Source organism: Protomyctophum bolini (assembly GCF_963924005.1).
Source record: "Protomyctophum bolini genome assembly, chromosome: 17".
NCBI lineage: Eukaryota > Metazoa > Chordata > Actinopteri > Myctophiformes > Myctophidae > Protomyctophum > Protomyctophum bolini.
In genome coordinates, this window is record NC_137878.1 from 29959200 (window position 1) to 29978628 (window position 19429).

At 41.9% G+C, this 19429-nt stretch overlaps 1 protein-coding gene across 1 annotated transcript in view; it reads left to right on the forward strand.

Moving 5' to 3' along the window:
* The window catches only part of crybg2 (crystallin beta-gamma domain containing 2), a 62066-nt gene that overhangs the window by 11024 nt on the left and 31613 nt on the right, over positions 1-19429 (forward strand). The window contains exons 3-4 of the mRNA XM_080787198.1: positions 5028-5183; positions 5423-8586. Of these exons, the coding sequence (XP_080643324.1) occupies positions 5028-5183; positions 5423-8586 (3320 nt within the window). The remainder of the gene's footprint in view (positions 1-5027; positions 5184-5422; positions 8587-19429) is intronic.

A 19429-nucleotide genomic window follows, 5' to 3' on the forward strand; every position in this document is an offset into this window, starting at 1 on the left:
GAGGCCTGTCAGAACAAGAATATTGCTTGCAGGAGATATTTTGTGAGATGATCAGAAAATGGCCCCCTGTGACTGTATGAGTTTGGTGTCATCGCTAACGGTAGTTGCATTCCTCCGTTGGTCTACGGCTACACACACCTCTCCCTGAGGCTCCTGCTTGCATAACTATGACCTAACAATAACATACATCATACCTACACACATGAGCACACATGTATCCATATACTATGTGTCATATGCACACAGTACTAAAGCCTCTGCCCGAGCTCTGGACCTGATCACTCTATATCTCCATATATGGTGCTGGCTTGTTCTGACATCACAATGATTGTTCTGACATCACCATGTGTTCTGACATCTGCATAGATTATTTGGGCATGCCTGACAAAGAACTCTATATATGGGCATAAAAGGGACACAGACATAATGACTGGGTAGGGCATGCATTTCCAACGTTCCAAGTAGGCCAGTGCCCAACGGGCACCACTCTAGTCTATAAAATAGACCGCTCTAGTTATGTAGATGATATGAAGCAGATGTTAATTGAACACTTAAGCATCCGGTATAGTTTGACATATAACTTGATCGCATTTATTTTAACACAATTTGGAAAATTGTCACCTACAGTATAACATGCCCAAAATAGGGATTCCAGGTTGAAAGTGATATTGAGTTCATTTTCAGCACTAGAGGGTGCCAATTTGCAGCAAATCAAACATGGCACCTTGCATATATATATCACACCAGTGGAAGCTTGTGCCTTTTTCACCATTCAGGAAATGGAGTACTGCATTCTTGTCAAAGCCTGGGTCATAAAGAATTAATTTTAACAGCATGTCTCCTCCGAGGCGAGCCGTGTAAAAGATGGTCAGTCTGTGTGTCCAGAGCCAGCAAACTGCTGGATTGAACAGCACCAAATCTGATTGAAATAATCAATGTGGTATTGATTTCCACACATACTAGAGTTATGGACACTTCTTTGTAAACCAATCCTTATACCATACCATATGAAGGACTACCCTAAAGTCTTTGCATTGGTTATGTAATGCTACTATTCTTGAAGAAAAAAGCTCTGCACACTCAAATCTGTGCACAATCAATATATTTATTTGCAAGCTTTCGGTCTATACTGACCTTCATGCTGCTATTTTTTAAATATCCTGATTGTTTCCACACAGTTTCACCAGACGTATCGGTATCCGATCAGTAGGCCAAGATATCCGATTGTTTAGATAGTCTGAGATCCACGCCGTTCCCAGGTCGCTTCTTTTTAATCGCTTATAAAAACAAGACTAGGCAAGCCTGGTTAAATGCCAGTGGGCATGCGTGGGTGAATTCTGTTTAATGTATATAACTGCACCATTATGTCTTAACACAGCATTATCTGCATGGCGTACATGCATTTTAACCTGAATCACTTTGAGGCTGTGAATTAATAGGAAAGAATCATGGCTGTAACTTTATGGGCTTTTATTCAGGTGTTTCTCATGTGACTGTTGCATCTGGGCTGACAAATATTGCTACTGTAACTGGCTAGATAATGTACTTATGTCAAAAATATTAAATGGCCTGCAAGCTCAAATAGTGAAAATTGCCTACAAACTCGCAAAACGCAATGCTCGTAGAATTGCTATTTCATGGTTTTTGAACATTTTTTAAATACGGTTTGGAAACACTGCTCTTTAAAGAAGCCCTGCTTCTTTCATTTTGGTGTAATAACTGTAGTTTAAAAACAAGATTTAGGTATTCTTTGTGTAATTTTTACTTGTAACTTTACCCTAGTTTTCTAGATGAGCAGAGTAATAGGAATAGGATGTAAAGGATTAATAAGATAAAGGTGAAATGATGTCCCAGCAGTAGAGGGAGCCAGTGCATTTCTCTTGGGCAGTGTCATGTTAATCATGTTATGACAGCTTAATGGCTGTCATTTGTATTGCTGGCATGAGAAAAAGAATCTTCTCTACACTATTTATACATTTCTGTTCGCTAGAGGGAATTCGGAAGTGCAGTAAGCTAAACATAAGTCTGTATATGTTTGTTTGTCTGTGTGGATAGACCGGTGCAAGCACACATGAGCATGTACAATACATGCCTGTGTACTCTTGTACATTGTGTGAAAGTATGCACGTGTTCATAGATAATAACGCCAATGTATAGGGTCAGGGTGCCATTTGTTTACATATCTGTGAAGTTGTAAAGTCAGACGGTGAAGTGGTGAGGAAGGGTTGGACTTCAGTCAATAATTATCAATCATACACCACTGCTTACATAGTCCATGCCAACAGTAGTGAGCATGGATTGAAACACTAGTTTGATTGATTGATTGATTGATTACTTTATTAGTTAGAAATGTAAACAGTACAGAGTCAAACACTTGATACAAAATGATACCGAAATAAGTCCTTGCGGTCCTTGTTGCCTTGTTCCCTTGCAATGTTATAGGCCACCGACCCAACCCTCACCTAAACTCTGTAATTAACCTCATTGGAGATCTGATACTTATTCTATTATGACACGCCCTGTTCTGGGTGTGTAATAATAGGCAAACATTAGCCTATCTTCAGTAGCAGATCAGTGTGTCATGATGCCACACATTTTTAGCTTGATCTTGTACATTTCCGAGTACAGGCTTTAGTTTAGTCATACTATTGGTCCGACTGTCATTAGACCGACAACCTACCTCAAACCCTAACCTAACCCTAACCGCAAGCGCAGGAGCAGCGCATGTTCGACCACATGTCCGACCGCTGTTACCGCATGTCGGTCTGTTGGTGTGTCTAATCTGCGCGTGCATGCCACATTTCCACTATTTGACATATAGGTTTTAAGTGATTAAGAATAGATGATGACTACCTGTGATCCGAGATGCTAAATTAGTTGGTAGAACATTCAAAAAGGCAGCTGGACATGAACAAATATGATGTGTGTATATGTATGTATATGCATCTGTGCCTGCCTGTCTCTGCTGTATGTAGTATCTCTGTCTGTCCTTGCAGTGTTATGATTTCGTGTGTACGGGTTTGCAGAATGTGGTTTTCCATAATTCACAATTTGTATAAGAGACAAAACGGAGTTACCCCGTCCATCCACTGCCACCTCGACTTGAATTCCACCTCCATTGTTGTCTTACCTATTCATACTCTCCTAACTCTCTATCAATAAAGAAGGAATTCCTACCTGACACACCCAGATGAAAGTCTCATCTGCACTAAGCAGCAACCTTATGTGTCATTGTCAAGGAAAAACACATGTCATTGTTCAGCAGAATTCCTTCACGCTTATCTTTCTTATCGGTTACATGAACAATTAGTTTTATTAGTAATTGCTGTGTAGGAAATGTTGTATTGTGTGAAACCTCATTCCATGGGTGTACTCTTAACCGTGTCTCCCTCCCTCTCACGTACATAATCTCATTTTATCAGATTCAGACGGCATGCTTTTTATCTGTCAATCAACTTGTCTCCCAGGCTAAAAGGTAAATGAAGCACGTACAGCCAAAGTTTAAAATGACAGGTGCTGGGCAGAAACAAACTTCAATATAGATGAGTCTGCACACTGGATCAAGCTCCAGGGGTATTTTTTTTAATTGAAATTACCACCCAGGTGACATTTAGAGCCTGGTAGCACTTCTCCAGACTCCTGAGAATCTGAGGAAGAGCTACCAGGCTCTTCTACCAGCTACCAGACTCATCAGAATCTGAGGTAGATCTACCAGACTCAAAATGTCTTAACATATCTGTTGAGCTCGATCCAGTGTGCAGACACTTGGCTGCATCTCATCAACTGAGATTGGGGAAGCCTGGTTGCGTGTCGAGGGTTGTGGACTATATACAGTACACTGTAGTCAATATTGTTAGTGTTGTCATTCTAGGTATTATTTTTGTTGCTGCCTCCCACACTCCTTCAACACCACACGGTAGAGGCAGATGGCCTTCCACCCTCGAACCTGATTCTGCTTGTGGTTTCCTCCTGTTAAACTGGAGTTTTTCTCAGGCCACTGTTGCCAATTGCTTGCTATGGGGGAAAAAAACATTGGGTCTCTGCTCTATATGTAAAGTGTCTTGAGACTCCCTGTTATTTGACACTATAATCAATTTGAATTGAATTAAGCACTGTAGTTCAGTGATAATCACGTATATTACTCCTAATATCAGACAAATTATCCTATACAGTACTTTGAAATGACTTTCAAAGCTGATTGATTTTTAGTAGTGTTGAAAATTACAGTTCTGTACAGTTAATTTCTATGGTTGGCCCTTACGGTATTTGAATTCATACTGTAGTTCACCCACGGCTGTATTTTGCCATTGGGCAAAAACATTTCACCCACATCTTTGGGTGGAGTGAGTCATTTCTGTTTGTTGAATTGGAAGCAGGGTGTCTCCCTGCTTCTATTCTAAAAATGTTGACACACAAACACTTGTAGAATGTCCTTCCTCACCGCATGTCCAGTTGTCCACAGTAAATTCATGGTATAAAAAAATGCCTCAGATTTGGTTGTGTTTTTTCTCTCTAGTGGAAAGGTTGGGTTTGTAGATTATCGCACATTGTTTATAATAAGGTGGGGTTTTAGTATCATTCAGTTTCAATGTTTGCATTATGATTACGAGGAACATATAGTGAGATTCCAATTCAATTATGGTAAATGGTGCATTTAGTTAGTACTTTTATGCAAAGCTACCCATTCATACTCCCATGGTGGAGGAAACCATGCAAGGCACCAACCTGCACATCGGGAGCAATTAGGGTTTCAGTGTCTTGCTCAAGGGCATTTCGAAACCAATTCTGGGGGAGCCTGTGATTGAACTGGGAACCTCGCAGTTCCCATATGGCTGTTCTACCGGCCACTCTACCCCTGATCCACTGTTTTACCGGCCACTCTACCCCTGAGCCACTGCCGCCCCAATTATTCATCCATTTCAGGTCTGAACTGTTTTGCATGATGCACCTCGTCACTCATCTGTCTGTCTGTCTGTCTGTCTGTCTGTCTGTCTGTCTGTCTGTCTGTCTGTCTCTCATACTCTCAGGGGAAAGGCTTCAGCTACTCAGAGTTGGACCTCAGAAAGCCGAAAACGTTTGGTTCCTTCAGCTTTGGTCTTAAAAAGAAGAAGAAGAAGACTGAAGAAAACGTCTCCAAGAGCACCATTGGCCTCCACAGCCCTGCCACCAGAGAGCAAGACAAGGTTGTATAGTTGAGTTGTAACAAGCTGGAATTTTTCAGTTTGCTAATGGAGCCTTTTAATATCATACTATAATGTATTATTTTGCATTCACAGGAGATTTGCAATCCTAAAACAGTTTTTATCATATTTTTTCCAAGCATGACTAATCCCAAGAAAGAATAAACTGATATATTTACAATAATCAATCATTTATCATTGATTTATTTCCTTTAATTAATCATAATTATGTAATTTTACAGGCTGCTGTTGACCTCAGTCAATGGGAATTGGATCAAGCGCACAAGGTGTTCACTAGTAAATCTCAATCTGAGCTGGACACCATCACCTCAGATTTTGACTCGCCATTTGACATCCCATCTCCTCCCCCCTTAGCCAACAAGCACAAACAACCATACAAACCTATGACCAGCCAGTGTGAATCCCCCGTCATTCTCAACCACCGGCTGAAATCCTGGGAAAACGCAGATGACGGCTTTGCTCCTTTTGACGCGATTGGGAAATTGGGAAGAGCACCGATTGCCACCATTTCTGAGCTGCAATGGGATGAATCTGTGACGCCGTTCTCCTCGGAGACGGTGGTGGAGACCCATGTGGTCCAGCCACTCCGCAATGCTGACTCGCCAACACAACAGATGGATGCCGAGCCTACCATGGATGCTCCTGCTACAACCAACGTTCTTCCCGTAACACCTTCAGCAACGCCTGGCATCACACACCGATTGTTGCTGCTGACCCATTCAGCACCAACAATCGGTGCCTCAAACCACCACGCAGCAGTACTGGACTCTGGTCGCCTGACTTCAGTATCTGTAAAGCTGGCTGATGCCGTCACCCCTGAGCAATCACAGACCCAACCTGATGTGTCTGATAATGAACCCCCTAATATCACCCTCTCCGTTACACGGCCTCGTGCCCTCGAGATGGTGCACAACACTTATCCAAGTAATGACCCATCTCTGGTAACCTGTGACTCTGAAACCGACACCATCATTACTGAAGCAGACTCTGATGCTCACATGCACACCTCTGATCTTAAAACGGAGACTAGTCATCTCCAAAACATCAGCGACGACTCAAACAATCACAAGGAAGCATCTGCTATTCTTGTTACCAGTAGTGAAAATGACATTCCGTTTGCCAACACAGATAGAGCTACATACGAGTCCATTTTCAATCAGTCTTTTGCTACTGAGATATTAAATTCTGTTGAGAGGATTCGTCATGATCCACCTACTGATACTTCAGACCATACCCTTAATGAGGACCTGCAACTTATTTATTCCCATCATCAGACTAATTCTGTGGCAACAGGAAGTGGTCATGAGGGGGTTGAAGATGCTTCGGGTCCCACAGAGACTATTAATAGTGATGCCAGTCTGTTGAATGAGACTCCACTAAATTCTGCCCTTTCTGGTCACAGGACGGAGGCAAGTGATGCTGCATGTACCAACATGGATGTCAATAACACCTGTGATGCTGCATGTACCAACATGGATGTCAATAACACCTGTGCTGCTGAAGCGTCCAGTATTGATACTGGGTCTAAGGAACAGGTGCCTGATGCTCTCTATGGCCATCCCTCCCCTCCAGGGTTTTCTTTCCACCCTACTCCCTCTGAAACGGACTCAATTTGCAATTTAGTTTCCAATGGATTTGGCCAAGACATTGATGAAACTCCTAATCCTTCGGTGATGACGCTCTCTCACACAGACAATACGGACTCATTTAACTTTGTTCCCTACTTTGTCCATCCCCGTCCTGTCTGTTTGAGCTCACTGGAGACATCTCACACCGCCCCGCTGAGCAATGATCCTGGCCGTCCCTCTCCGGCATTTGAAACAATGGCTGCGGCAAATGGTCAAGAGACAGAAGTCGAGGCAATAGAAGAGGGGCCCTTGACCCAGCCTGAAGGATGGGTGTGTGGGGGCTATGTTGTGCCCTGTAACCCAGTACTCCGTAGAACTGGATCAGACGACAGCACCACGACGGAGGAAGGCAGCACCGTGACGGAGGAGGGCAGCGCCATTGAAGTCTACTACAGTGCTGTGGAGGACAACATTGAGGACAGCAGCTATGAAGACTCAATGGATACTGTTGTGGAGGACAACAAGTCGGACAGCAGCGATGAAGACACTGTGGAGGACAACATTGAGGACGGCAGCGATGAAGACACAGTCGAAGACGAAAGAGTAGATGCATATGTGATGTTCATGACGGAGAATTTGGACACGTCGCTCACGGAGAGCAAAGACGATACGTGTTCGTTGAATGAGCAAACGTGTTTGTACGTGGAGTGTGAGAAGGATTCACAGGAAGAGCCTGGATTGGGTGCGATCGTGGTGGTACAGCCGGAGAAGATGGAAGACATCTCTCAAACCAAGAGTGCAATGCCGGATTTGAGCTATGAGACGGAAGCGATGAACAAGAGAGGTGAAATATTGTGCGAGGATGAGCAGACAGAACGGGAAGATCACACGGAAAAGGAGAATATTGCCACTTCTGTGTTTCCAGAAGACTGTGGTGGAAGGAGGCAGGAGGAAGGAGAGAGACGGCAGAGAGAGCCACGGATGAAAGAGGAGGAATCTAAAGATGTTGGAGAAGAGGAGAGAAAGGAGGAGTTACCGGCCACACCGGTCCGGCAGGTGAACAACACACGGGTGGAATGCCAGGCGGCCCCGCCCTCCTCTCAGCCACATGGACGGGAGGAGGAGGAGGCTTCAGAGGGAAACCTGAGCATGGACACACAAACTGGCCTGGGAACAACACAGGCCTACCCTAGCATCCATACAGAGCTCCCAGGGCAGGGGATACAGTGTCACCTATACAAAGGTTCCCGCAGTACTGGGAACATACAGTCTCCCTCCCCCGCTGTTCATGTGGGGGAAAAGGAGGACACTCTCACTCACTCTCTCCTGCCTTCAGATAGCGAGAAAATAGGCTCGCACACGTTCATAGAGACAGAAGTGCTTGGCAGGGCAGAGGGAGTGAGGGCAGGGAGCGCCGTTCAAACAACTGGCCACTCTGCCGATAGTGTCACAGCAACGGCCCAAGCCTCAAACACTGAGGAGCACAACAAAAGCATGGGCACCACGGCAGGAAGTCCCATACCAGAGGGAGAAGATGGGGGTCAAGATCGTCCGATATGGTGTGTGAAGCTGCCCTCAGGCCATGTAGATATTGAACACAACACAGAAGCCCAGAGCTGTGAGTGGGCGGGGACTATGAGTCAGAGAGGAGACGGAGCGACAGCCGTGTCAGACCAGGTGGCAGACGACCAGGTGGCAGTCAACCTGTCGGTAACAACTGCAGGCACACACCAGCACACCGCAGAGCCTCCTGTCACACGCAGCGAGAGAGACGACCGGCTGCCAGCCTCGCTTCCCAGCCTGTCTCAGAGTCAGAGGTATGCCATGAAGTTGATTTAGTTTGATCAAACACAATCCTAAGATATATTATGCAAAAAAGAGAAAACGATGGTTAACTTATTTTAAAGTGACAGCATATGACATGATGCAGATGAACTCTTGAGTGAGACTATGGCAATGCAGCTGTGAGATGAAAAGTATTGCTCTAATTTAGGACTGCTTTTATATGGGAAATGTTTAGATATCAGAGCTGCTTTTGCTGGCCTCCATGGAGCTGTATGGAGCCGTAAGTGTACATTACCGTAGCTGTATACTAGCTGCTCTATTGTAGTTACAAAGACAAACGTACAGCCTAAGGGTAGACTTAATGTTCTCACTGCACAGTGCACACTTATCTGATAAAGCACTCGACTGTGTGAAGACTCAACAGTTTCTGACAGTATTCCTCAGGTCAGCATTGGGTCAGGTTTACCAACATCACTGTGTGTACTCTACCAACTGGCTTGATGAATAGGCGTACAAATTCTATCACGTAACGTCATACATTATGCACTTGGACAGGTAATTGGTGCGTAACGTGGGCTCACTGCATTAGGTTAGGTCGATCAGTGCCTGCTTACACTGTTGCTTCATTTGCTTGTTTTCAAATACAAATGGTAGCCTCTCCTTCTCAGACGTGTTTGAGAGATCTCTGTACATTATTTGGAAGCGTGGGTTGTCTGCTTTTATAACACAATGTACTGTTGGGCGTCCTCATTCTATACAGTTACTGCAGAGCACATAATGGAAGCTGCCATGGAATCTATGCTTTGTCAGACATGGTGGCGACTGGCGAGAACATGAGAGAAGTTCTGTCCTTTTATTTAAATCCATGTGCCTCTCTCCTCTCATCAACCATCAAACAGCCTAATGGTGACACAGCAACTCTTGGTTAACCCCAAGAATTGTCAAATTGGTTTTTACTCCTGTGCTTAGTCTGTCATCTGTCATCATGTGCGTGCGTGCGTGCGTGCGTGCGTGCGTGCGTGCGTGCGTGCGTGCGTGCGTGAATGCAATGTAATCTGCATACAATGTGAGTCCAGCGATAGTATTTGAAGTAATGCTGTCTTTTAGTTTTAGTCCACACTTTTGGATAGATTTGTATGAGGGTATTTTGTAGATTATTGAGCAAGCTACATTAGGGTTAACATATTGTTAAACCCCCAAATGTATGGGACAGTATACTTAAGGGACCCTTAAGTATACTGCACATCAACTTACATTACACACACAGTCGCACCCATGTGCTTATGGACGTATTACATGCCCTAGGTGTTTTCATCAAGATAGGGGACAGTTATTTCAGGGCTTAGCAGACGTACAGTAACGAGCACACCTTTCAACACTATCTAATGTTGAAGAACGGCATTGTGATGGCTTCAATAGACACATCACATACCATAGAGGGAGCCAAGTACAGAGGAAATCATAATAGCGTAACGAGGAATAGACCTAAAGAGTTGATTCGATGAACACTTTTTATGATAGTCCGGCAGTCGAGGTGGACGGGTGGGAAAGTTCATATATAGTCTTTTTTTTTGCCTAAAATTTTGTCTATATATTCATGAGTCCATTGCTGACCGGCTATCACTTTTTTATTGGGGTTTCTTGTGACCCTACCATTGACATCCTATGGCTGTCAAAAATGTCAAACTTTCCTTTTGCTTTAAGTAGCATGTGACATGTCAAACTAGGGGGTTTTCATGATTCTGAATCCATTCCAAGCATTAGTTTTGCACAAAATACACTCCTTGGGCTAAAAACCTATGGCCGTTTTAGCCCAAGGAGTGTTTTTTGTGCAAAACGAATGCTTGGAATGGATTCAGAATCATGAAAACCCCTTAGTTTGACATGTCGCATGCTACTTAAAGCATAAGGAAAGTTTGATATTTTTGACAATTTTGCCTGCCATAGGATGTTAATGGTAGGGTCACAAGAAACCCCAATAAAAAAAATTGCCCAATAGTGACAGCCGGTCAGCAAGTGGATTCATGAATGTATAGACAATATTTTAGGCCAATAAAAAATACTATATACTGTACCAAATTTCCCACTTTAAACAAAAGAAGCCTGTCGGCTGCCGGACTATGACATGTTTTTGCGAACGCAGTGAGCACTTACTATGAGACCTAGCAGATCATGTCTGTCTGTCTGTCTGTCCGTGTGTCTGTCCTGCTATCCAAATATGGAGTGTGTTGCATCAGCAATCACTCAGCTCCATATATGGGCACAAAAGGGGCACCATATAAGGAGTCCCCAAAGCAGCTATACGTCCAAAACCCAAATATGTACGAGCTGCGTTCGCTTCCCGCGTTTGCGCGTCTTACTCGTTTATCATTTGGGGTTGTGTAGTATCACATCTTATGAACTCGTATGAAGACTTAAAGCTGCTATAAACAATCTTTTTTCATTATTTCTCAAAAAATTTACCTTTTTAGTTTTACTTTTTGGTATTCAGACAGCCAGCAATGGGTACAACGCTTTTTTTTTTTGACCAATGACAAAGCTTCTAGGAAGATCTTTCAATGCAGATTGTGGCCCCTAGATGTGTCACAGAGACAAAACATGTTTGGGAGCGTTTTACTCATTGCTGGCTGTCTGAATAGCAAAAAGGAAAGGTAATTCAAATCTGGACATACTGTATATATTGCTTATAGCTACTTTAAATCCAACATTATTTAAAGTGTGGTGAGAATAAAAAAGAATATCAGAGCTGCTTTTGCTGAGCATAGAGCTGTAAATTGAATGAATTAATGGTTTATTTTGGTGCTTTACATGTACAGTTGTGTTTGCATAAGGGGTGGCACCAAAAAGCTGAAGCCAAAGCTTGTTTTGCCTACCCTTTTTTAAGAGTAACTTAGTTTCTGACAAAACAAAAAATAAAAAAAACTACTGTACTTGCATGCAGGCACACATGTATGCGTTATTGCGCTTATACACATATACAGTACAGTACTATAGCCATGTTCAATGTTCATCAAGGTGAGGGACAGTTATGTCAGCACTCCGCTTAGCACACCTGCATTACTTAGTACCAACCTTTCAACACACTTTAATGTCGCTCAGAATAGCCTTATGATAGTTTCAATAAACACATCACAGAGGCTGTGGAAATGATCTAGTAACTATTAGGAACATTTGTAGTTGTTTCCCTGTACACTTTTTAATGCACAATGTTTTTGTAATTTAAGTTTGGGAAAAGTATGAAGACTTTACTTTCAGCATTATTTTAATTGTAGTGAAAACTGGGATAATTTGATAGTGATCGACTGACTGTTGAAAACTGAGACATACATGTAGTGTATTCACATGAATGCTTGAAAATGGGACCAGTACCGGAATGACTGGTCACCCTAGTGAATACTATAACTGTATGTACGTTGCACGGTATAGTATTAGTGTGTATCACGGTTTAGAACACTGTGGTCAATTATTTGTCCTTGTTCAAGTTTCCATGTAAAGCATGTAATGTTGTTTATTTGGATTGTTGGAATTGGTTATCCGGCTTGTTGTGCGTCCGGCTTGTTGTACGTCCGGCTTGTTGTACGTCCGGCTTGTTGAGCGTCCATGTGAACACAATTGAGTGTGTTTTGGGGTGGGAAGCCACGTGGGGGGGGGCTAGCGAACATCATAATCATAAATCATAATAATAATAATAGTCCATTTTTTAAATGTATCTATTTGGGACTAAAAGCAGTGGCACATTATGCAATTTCCACCTCTGGCTGTTACACCACAGTCCACTGAATCACCACAGCCTTCTGAATCACTGTGTTGTTGTTGTTGCTTTGTTGACTGGACCACTAGGTGGCAGCATAGGCTTACGCTTCCTACATGGAGCGCTTCTCCTGTTTAATGATTTGAAACAAGTTTTAAGGTAGCTGTTTAACCAATGTATTGTGGATTTGGGTTCTGTGGAGGTTATTACATGACGTATATAAGTGCCAGTCTCAATATGCAATGCAATTCTTATTGAATCAAATGTATTTGTAACTCTGAGAGTGTACAAAAGTAACAAAATGGAGGACCCTTGGTATTACAGTAGTTGTACACAGCAAAGCAGTTGACCCTCACCCTACAGTAATCGTCCTACTTTGTCCCCGTAGAATTTATAATAATCATTTAGTGTGGATTCTAGCCTTTTTTACAGGATAGCCAAAGACCAATACATCTAACAGGGTTTGTTTGTTTGTGTTGTGTTTTGTGTCTCAAAAGTAAACCAATCACCGCTAATCCTCGCATAACGGCACAAATCATAACCGCTACGGGCCTAGAGAGAGGGAGAGAGAGAGAGAGAGAGAGAGAGAGAAACTGGCTACACAAACGGGAGGAAATGCCTGCAGCAGTGAAAGTCAAACTGAAACTTGTGAAGTGTGTAAGTTGAATCATAGTTAATATCTATGCATATTTGAGCATAATCCAGCCACCAGCAGCACGTTCATATTTGGGCATTATCTCACCACAATTTGAACATTACATAGTAATGTTCTCCACTGCTTTTGTTCAATATTCAACAAATAGGCCTAGGGCATTAATCTATCGAGGGGAAAAAAACATAAAAAGATGAAATATGGTGGTTTCTGCCCGACTGCGACGATTTATTGCTTGAGCTGTACCTTTTCTTGTGCTTTCGCCAATGAATTCCTCCCCACACACATTTGTGTGTTGTCTCTGCTGTTGTGTCCAACTGCCCAGTGAGGAGCCCCCACTGTGAGGACGTGGGGCCTCCGTCCTAGTCCTCCCGCCCAACACGCCCCAGCCCGTAGGAGTACGTGCAAAATATCACCCTTGCCGTCCGACTTCCCTGCACGAACAACACGGGCCAATCCTGTTTGTATATATAGACGCTCGACAAAGCCGGATGCACCGCGGTGGATTCGAACCCCCAGTGTCAGTCAGTTTTGGTGTGCAAGCATTTTTACCACTGTGCCACCCACAGTGATATTGTAAACTAAATTCTATATCTTCATAAAACTCAAATGGGTTAAGCCTATCTATCCCTTATATTCCCGTGTGAAGAATTTGCCACTAATGTTCTATTAATCTTAGAGAAACCACCTCAAGTGACAGTTTGAAATTAATCTGTGGTCATGGTTTAAATGTCAGTCTAGAATTTTGTGGTGCAGCCTGATTAAAATTAATCCCTGTTTAAAGTGAAATGTAAATCCAGCCAGGTGTCAATAAAAATTGGGTTAGATTAGATGCTTAAAATATTGTGCAACATGCTTAACAGATAAAGGGTTATTTAAACGGTTAGAATTAAGGACTTAATATCTGTTGGTGCAACCTTGTTTTTTCATGAGCCATGAATAACGCAGAACCCAGCCTCATGAAAACATATTTTTTGTGTCTCGGTGAAACACAATTAAAAAAGTAATGTTTTAGTTTTTCATGACAAATGCTTCCAAGAAAATCGAATTCAATTGTACCATGCATGAGACAAATCCAGCCCCTCCTTGTACATGTCAGTCATGACATGGCCTTTTGTTACAACCTCCATTTCTGACATTGTTTTCATACAAGTTTGTCACTGAACCTGTCAGCAGCTCTATAGTTAAGCAGTCGGCTTGTGACAGCAGTGGAATGGAAAAACTGTCAAGAATTGTATTGTCATTCATGAATCTGACACCAAAAATGTAACCTCAAATCACACATTTGCGTCCACCATCCACGCAGAAGGGGTAACGGGTTACATAATATTACACTAAACCAGTATACTGTAGGTAGATACCGGCTATATACAGTAGGCAGGGCCAGCATAATGCCTACAGCACATTTTTCCTCCAGTACATTTTCTTCTTTCACACAGGTTTTCTGTGTGAAAAAGGCAGGCTTCTGTCTCTTTACTAGGCATTGCCCCATGCTTTATGAGGATTACATCCATCCATCCTCAACTGCTTATCCTTGGTCGGGTCACTGGGGCAACAGTTCCACCAGAAAGCTCCAGACTTCCCTCTCCATAGCAACATTAGTTACTTCATTCTGGGCAACCCCGGGCGTTCTGGCAGGTATCTGGGAGATATAAACCCTGCAACTCATCCTTGGTCTTCCCGGGGGTCTCCTTCCAGCGAGACGTGCATCGAGGATCTCCCTAGGGAGACGCTCGAGAGGCATCCTAACCAGATGCCCGAACCACCTAGGCTGGCTCCTTTCCAAGCGAAGAAGTGGCGACTATACTCCGAGTCTCTCTCGCGTGACTTGTCTGAGAAACCAGCCACCTGTCTGAGAGAACTCATTTCGGCTGCTTGTATCCACGACCTTATTCTTTCGGTCATGACCTACACTTTATGATCATAGGTGAGAGTAGGAAGTGAAAACAGTGAAAAGAGTTGTTGGCAGTGTATCTGGATTCTGGAGGAGGTGTTAAGCAGCAACTGACCTGATTAGACCTGGGTATTATGTTGAATCAAGAAAACGCAATGTACTGATGCGCATGCTTTTTCTCATGACTGTACATGTAACGGTGGTGCACTCAGTCATGTGAGCATGTTGTGCATGTACCAAAGTACTGTACATTCTGTATGTTCGCTGTTCCTACACATCTCTAATATGGTGTGATGTGGTGACATCGATGTATATTATGATTGATTTGATTTAACTATAATGGACAGGTTGTGATATAATTACATATAAAGGAGGTGCACCCAGTTAGCACATTATGTATGTTCGCTGTTCCTACACATCTCATGTTGTTGCTCTCTATGGTGTCATCGATGTATATTAGGATTGATTTGACTACAGTTAACAGGTTGTGATCTAGGGTAATTGCAGCTGGGTAAACCATAAGGTACTAAACCGGTTTGTAATATGCCAACATAAGCAGCAATTGGCTGCCATCATCTCACATACAGTACACTAACTAAAGCTAAACTATCTTTCACAGTCATCTCTTTCTGTCCAATAAAGGATACTTGACTTTGTTTTAGCTCGCGTGCACACACACACACACACACACACACACACACACACACACACACACACACACACACACACACACACACACACACACACACACACACACACACACACACACAGACAGACAGGCTGGAGTACAGGCTGAACCCCTTAGTTTTTATACTTCTATTTTCCCTTTTTCGTGCTGTACTCATATTGTATACAGTTTCCTTGTCTATTCTATAAAGCATGTTTTCTTTTTCTTCTTAGTCAAAGACCATATTTGGTTAAAATAAATCTGTTTCTAATCAATTTCACAATTCCCTGAGAAGCAGAGTTGAGTCATAGAAATGCTTAAAGGGAACACCCTGCCCATGTATTATTGAATTCAAATCAAATGTGTTCTTGCATAATCATTAAATCACTAAATCTAATCATATTGTTGTTTAGCTAGCACAGAGTAGTGTGGATATTTTAAAGAGACTGTTCAGCCACTGGTTAGTGTTTACCCTGCAGAATGGTGCATGTATAGGTTGCCAGTTCGATCCCGGGCTCCCCCAGAGTTAGTGTCGAAGTGTCCTTGAGCAAGACACTGAACCCCTAATTGCTTCTGATGTGCTCATTGGTGCCTTGCATGGTTTCCGCCGCCATCGGTGTATGAATGTGTGTGTGTGTGTGTGTGTGTGTGTCAATGGGTGAATGTAATGCACAATCTATGTAAAGTGCCTTGGATAAAGGGCACTATATAAATGCACCATTTACCATTTACCAGATGTGCCATTTGAGAACATAAGTGCCATTGGCAAGAAAACAAGTATTTCCAGAAAACAAATCCAGGAAAAGTACAAGAAAGCCTGAAGTGTTGGAATGGCACATCTGTATTTTATAAGTTAACGCTTGGGTTGAAGTGAGCTCAGTAGCATCACTGCTCTGTGTGGACAGTGCTCTAATAAATATCTTAGGCATCCTGCTACGGCTATTGTAACAGGTGTCTGCTTAGTGCTTACTGTAACAAGTAATGCCCTGTATATGCCATACTATATCATCTATTGCACACATTATAAATGCAAGATAGCTGTTAGGGTGTTGTTTAAAGTTATATGTGAGATACGTGAGATAGCATGAGAGATAGCATGTGATACAAATTGTGCCAAATTATAACTGTGGGAAGGAAGTTGAATTCCGTTGTTTGTGCTAAGCTCCCTAAATTGCATCTCACTGCCTGCTCTTGTCTTTGATACGTTATGTTGACATAATTATGTTCAAGAGAGGCTGTTGTCAGCTCATTGTGTGTAGCGTCTCTCCAGTTAGAGCGAGCCAGTGAGCAGACCTGTGTTTGTCTTGGATTCTAGTGTGTAAGTGTAAATTGAACTCTTTGAGTTAAATTGAACTCTGAGTAAAATTTGCAATGTGGATTATTTTACTGTGGAATACGGTATGCGAGTTTTTGCTTGTGGTTGCCATCAGGGACAAGTGTAGTCCTGACGTTAATGCTGGAAGATGAAAAAGGTGAAAAAGCAATCAAAGTTGTCCAAGAATAAGAAACTGTCAAAAGGGTTGAGAGGAGGGGCTGTGTTTTGGCTATGAAAATACTAGTTGTTAAGATAATATATTGGATAAGAAAACATTGACGCCTTCGGATGTGCATCAACAGCAGTGTAACACATGAGAGGTACAGACAAGTGTACACTCAAAAGAATCATGGCTGCATGTAGTTTATTGACAAAAAGTTAAAATGTCATTGGTGGATTTATTTTAAACAAAGCATCAAGTTTATCGCGTTAGTTTAATACAATCAGATAAGACTTTTCTGTTTCTTGAATGGGTCTGTCAATGGAGAGAACTTGCAGCTAGATTAGTATGCACAATCAGTCCAACAGTCTATGAATGAATATAATTATTCTCTCACCAATTATTCTCATCAGTTAAAGTTCTCCTAGTAGTATTTTAGTTTTGTGGAAGGAATGCCACTTGGCCTCAGAATTAAAGACTTTACTGTTGGTCTCAAGGGTGGTTTTCTGGCTCTCGGATGAGCTCACAGCCCTGCCCTTCAGCCTCGTTGATCCAGCCACATTCTACAGGGGAAATTCTATGTTATTCTGAGTTGATAAACAAGTTTATTTTGTTCTTTCCCCTGAGCAATTTGCATCGTATAAGAAGTGAATCATTCTTTGTGGTCACTGTGAAGAGCACATCATGGATACTGTTAGCTTCGTTTCCCACCCATACAAATATTAGGGGCACTAGGAAATCTAAGAGGCGGTATTTTAGATTAATTGTTCACCAGAGTGAATATTAATATGAATACCACTGTGGACAACACTTTAATTTGAGGCTGACCGAAGCCCAATTTTTGGGCTGGACCATTTACTGACGTTTTTTAAGTTAACACATTTGTAAAATCAACGTCATATATTTGATTATATTATTAATATAAAATGTCTATGTTAGACAAGTTTGATATCATATGATTTATTTGACAAAATTAACATAACCTTTTGATAAGAAGTTTGGGGTTGGGACAATAAGTTGGAAGACTTATTGTCTATATCAGCCTGTAACACACGGGAGTCTGTCCTCGTAAAACAAAGCGCTAGACCAGGGGTTCTCAACGTTTTTGGCTGCCCCATGAACTTGTGGTTCAAAGGCGAGAGCTCTTCCAACACAAATAAATACAATTTTGATCAAGTTTAACCTAATTATGTGAAAATAACAAATTTCTAGTAAATGGCAATTACAACATTCAAACAGGATCAATGTTATATAAGAGTTATTATTTAAAAAATGGGGCATCTGCATAACTTCCCATCCCGATTTCATCAAAAAAGTAACATATTATTCAATATATCGGCCAAACCCATAATATTGGTCAGGCTCTAATTTGAATCCACAAGGACTTGAATCAAGAATTGAAAGACCATGAGCCATATTCAAATACACAGAGTAGTAGTTAGAGTGTTGCCATGGAGATATGATCTTATTTAAATATCTAGGCTAGATATTCGCTGCACTCAAGTTCACACAAGATCACATTGATCTAGATACATATTCAATTTTTGTCTTTTTTATGCTGTACTTTAATCTATTCTTGTATTGTAGTATATCTGTATGTGTGCAAAGCACAAAGTTAAATTCAACAGCACAACATAATCAGGTGCACAGGTAGTGTAGTGGAAAGATGATAGCCAAACAAGAAAAGGTCAGTTCCAGGCACTAAAACAACAGTATCAGGAATGGAGGAACAAATCTATACATATAAAAATATATTTATATAATATTTTAAGGTGACTACTTGGCTACCAAGTTAAGAAGATGCCAACATGGTTTTGACTAGCATATTATGGTCAGGGCATGAATCATCATTGCCACCTTACAATAAAGACATATTTGCCCCTTCCTGCTACTAATTAAAACATGTGCCTGTGAGGACTTGTTGGTTTGTTTTAGTCATATGTCAGTGTCATGTTACTGTTGTAACTTGGAATATAGCCATGAACTTTTTTTTCCTGTACATATTGTCCTGCCTTGTATACAGTATACTGTTTTTCTCTCGTGTTTTTCGCTCCTGTATTACATCATTTCCCTCAGTGGACCAATAAAGTACGTATACCTTTATTTTACAGAATTGCTATCACCGTAGAGTCACCCACAACTGACCAATTCTGAAACGAGTGCAGCCATATGGCACATTGCCCGTCACGAGACAAGCAATCAATCAATCAGTCTCATCCTTATGTGACGAATACTGAAGTTCCATACTGTATGTGTCCAACAGTGTTATTTGACCATCTTGACCTAGACCTTTTTTAACGCTTTAGTTTTTAATTAAATATATACGAAACGGGTAACACAGAAGGACAAGAGAACTAAAAACAGCAACAAAACTAAAAACAATCAAACCAACAAAATAGGTCATGGGCTGTATGGTACCAAATGGCAACAACACAT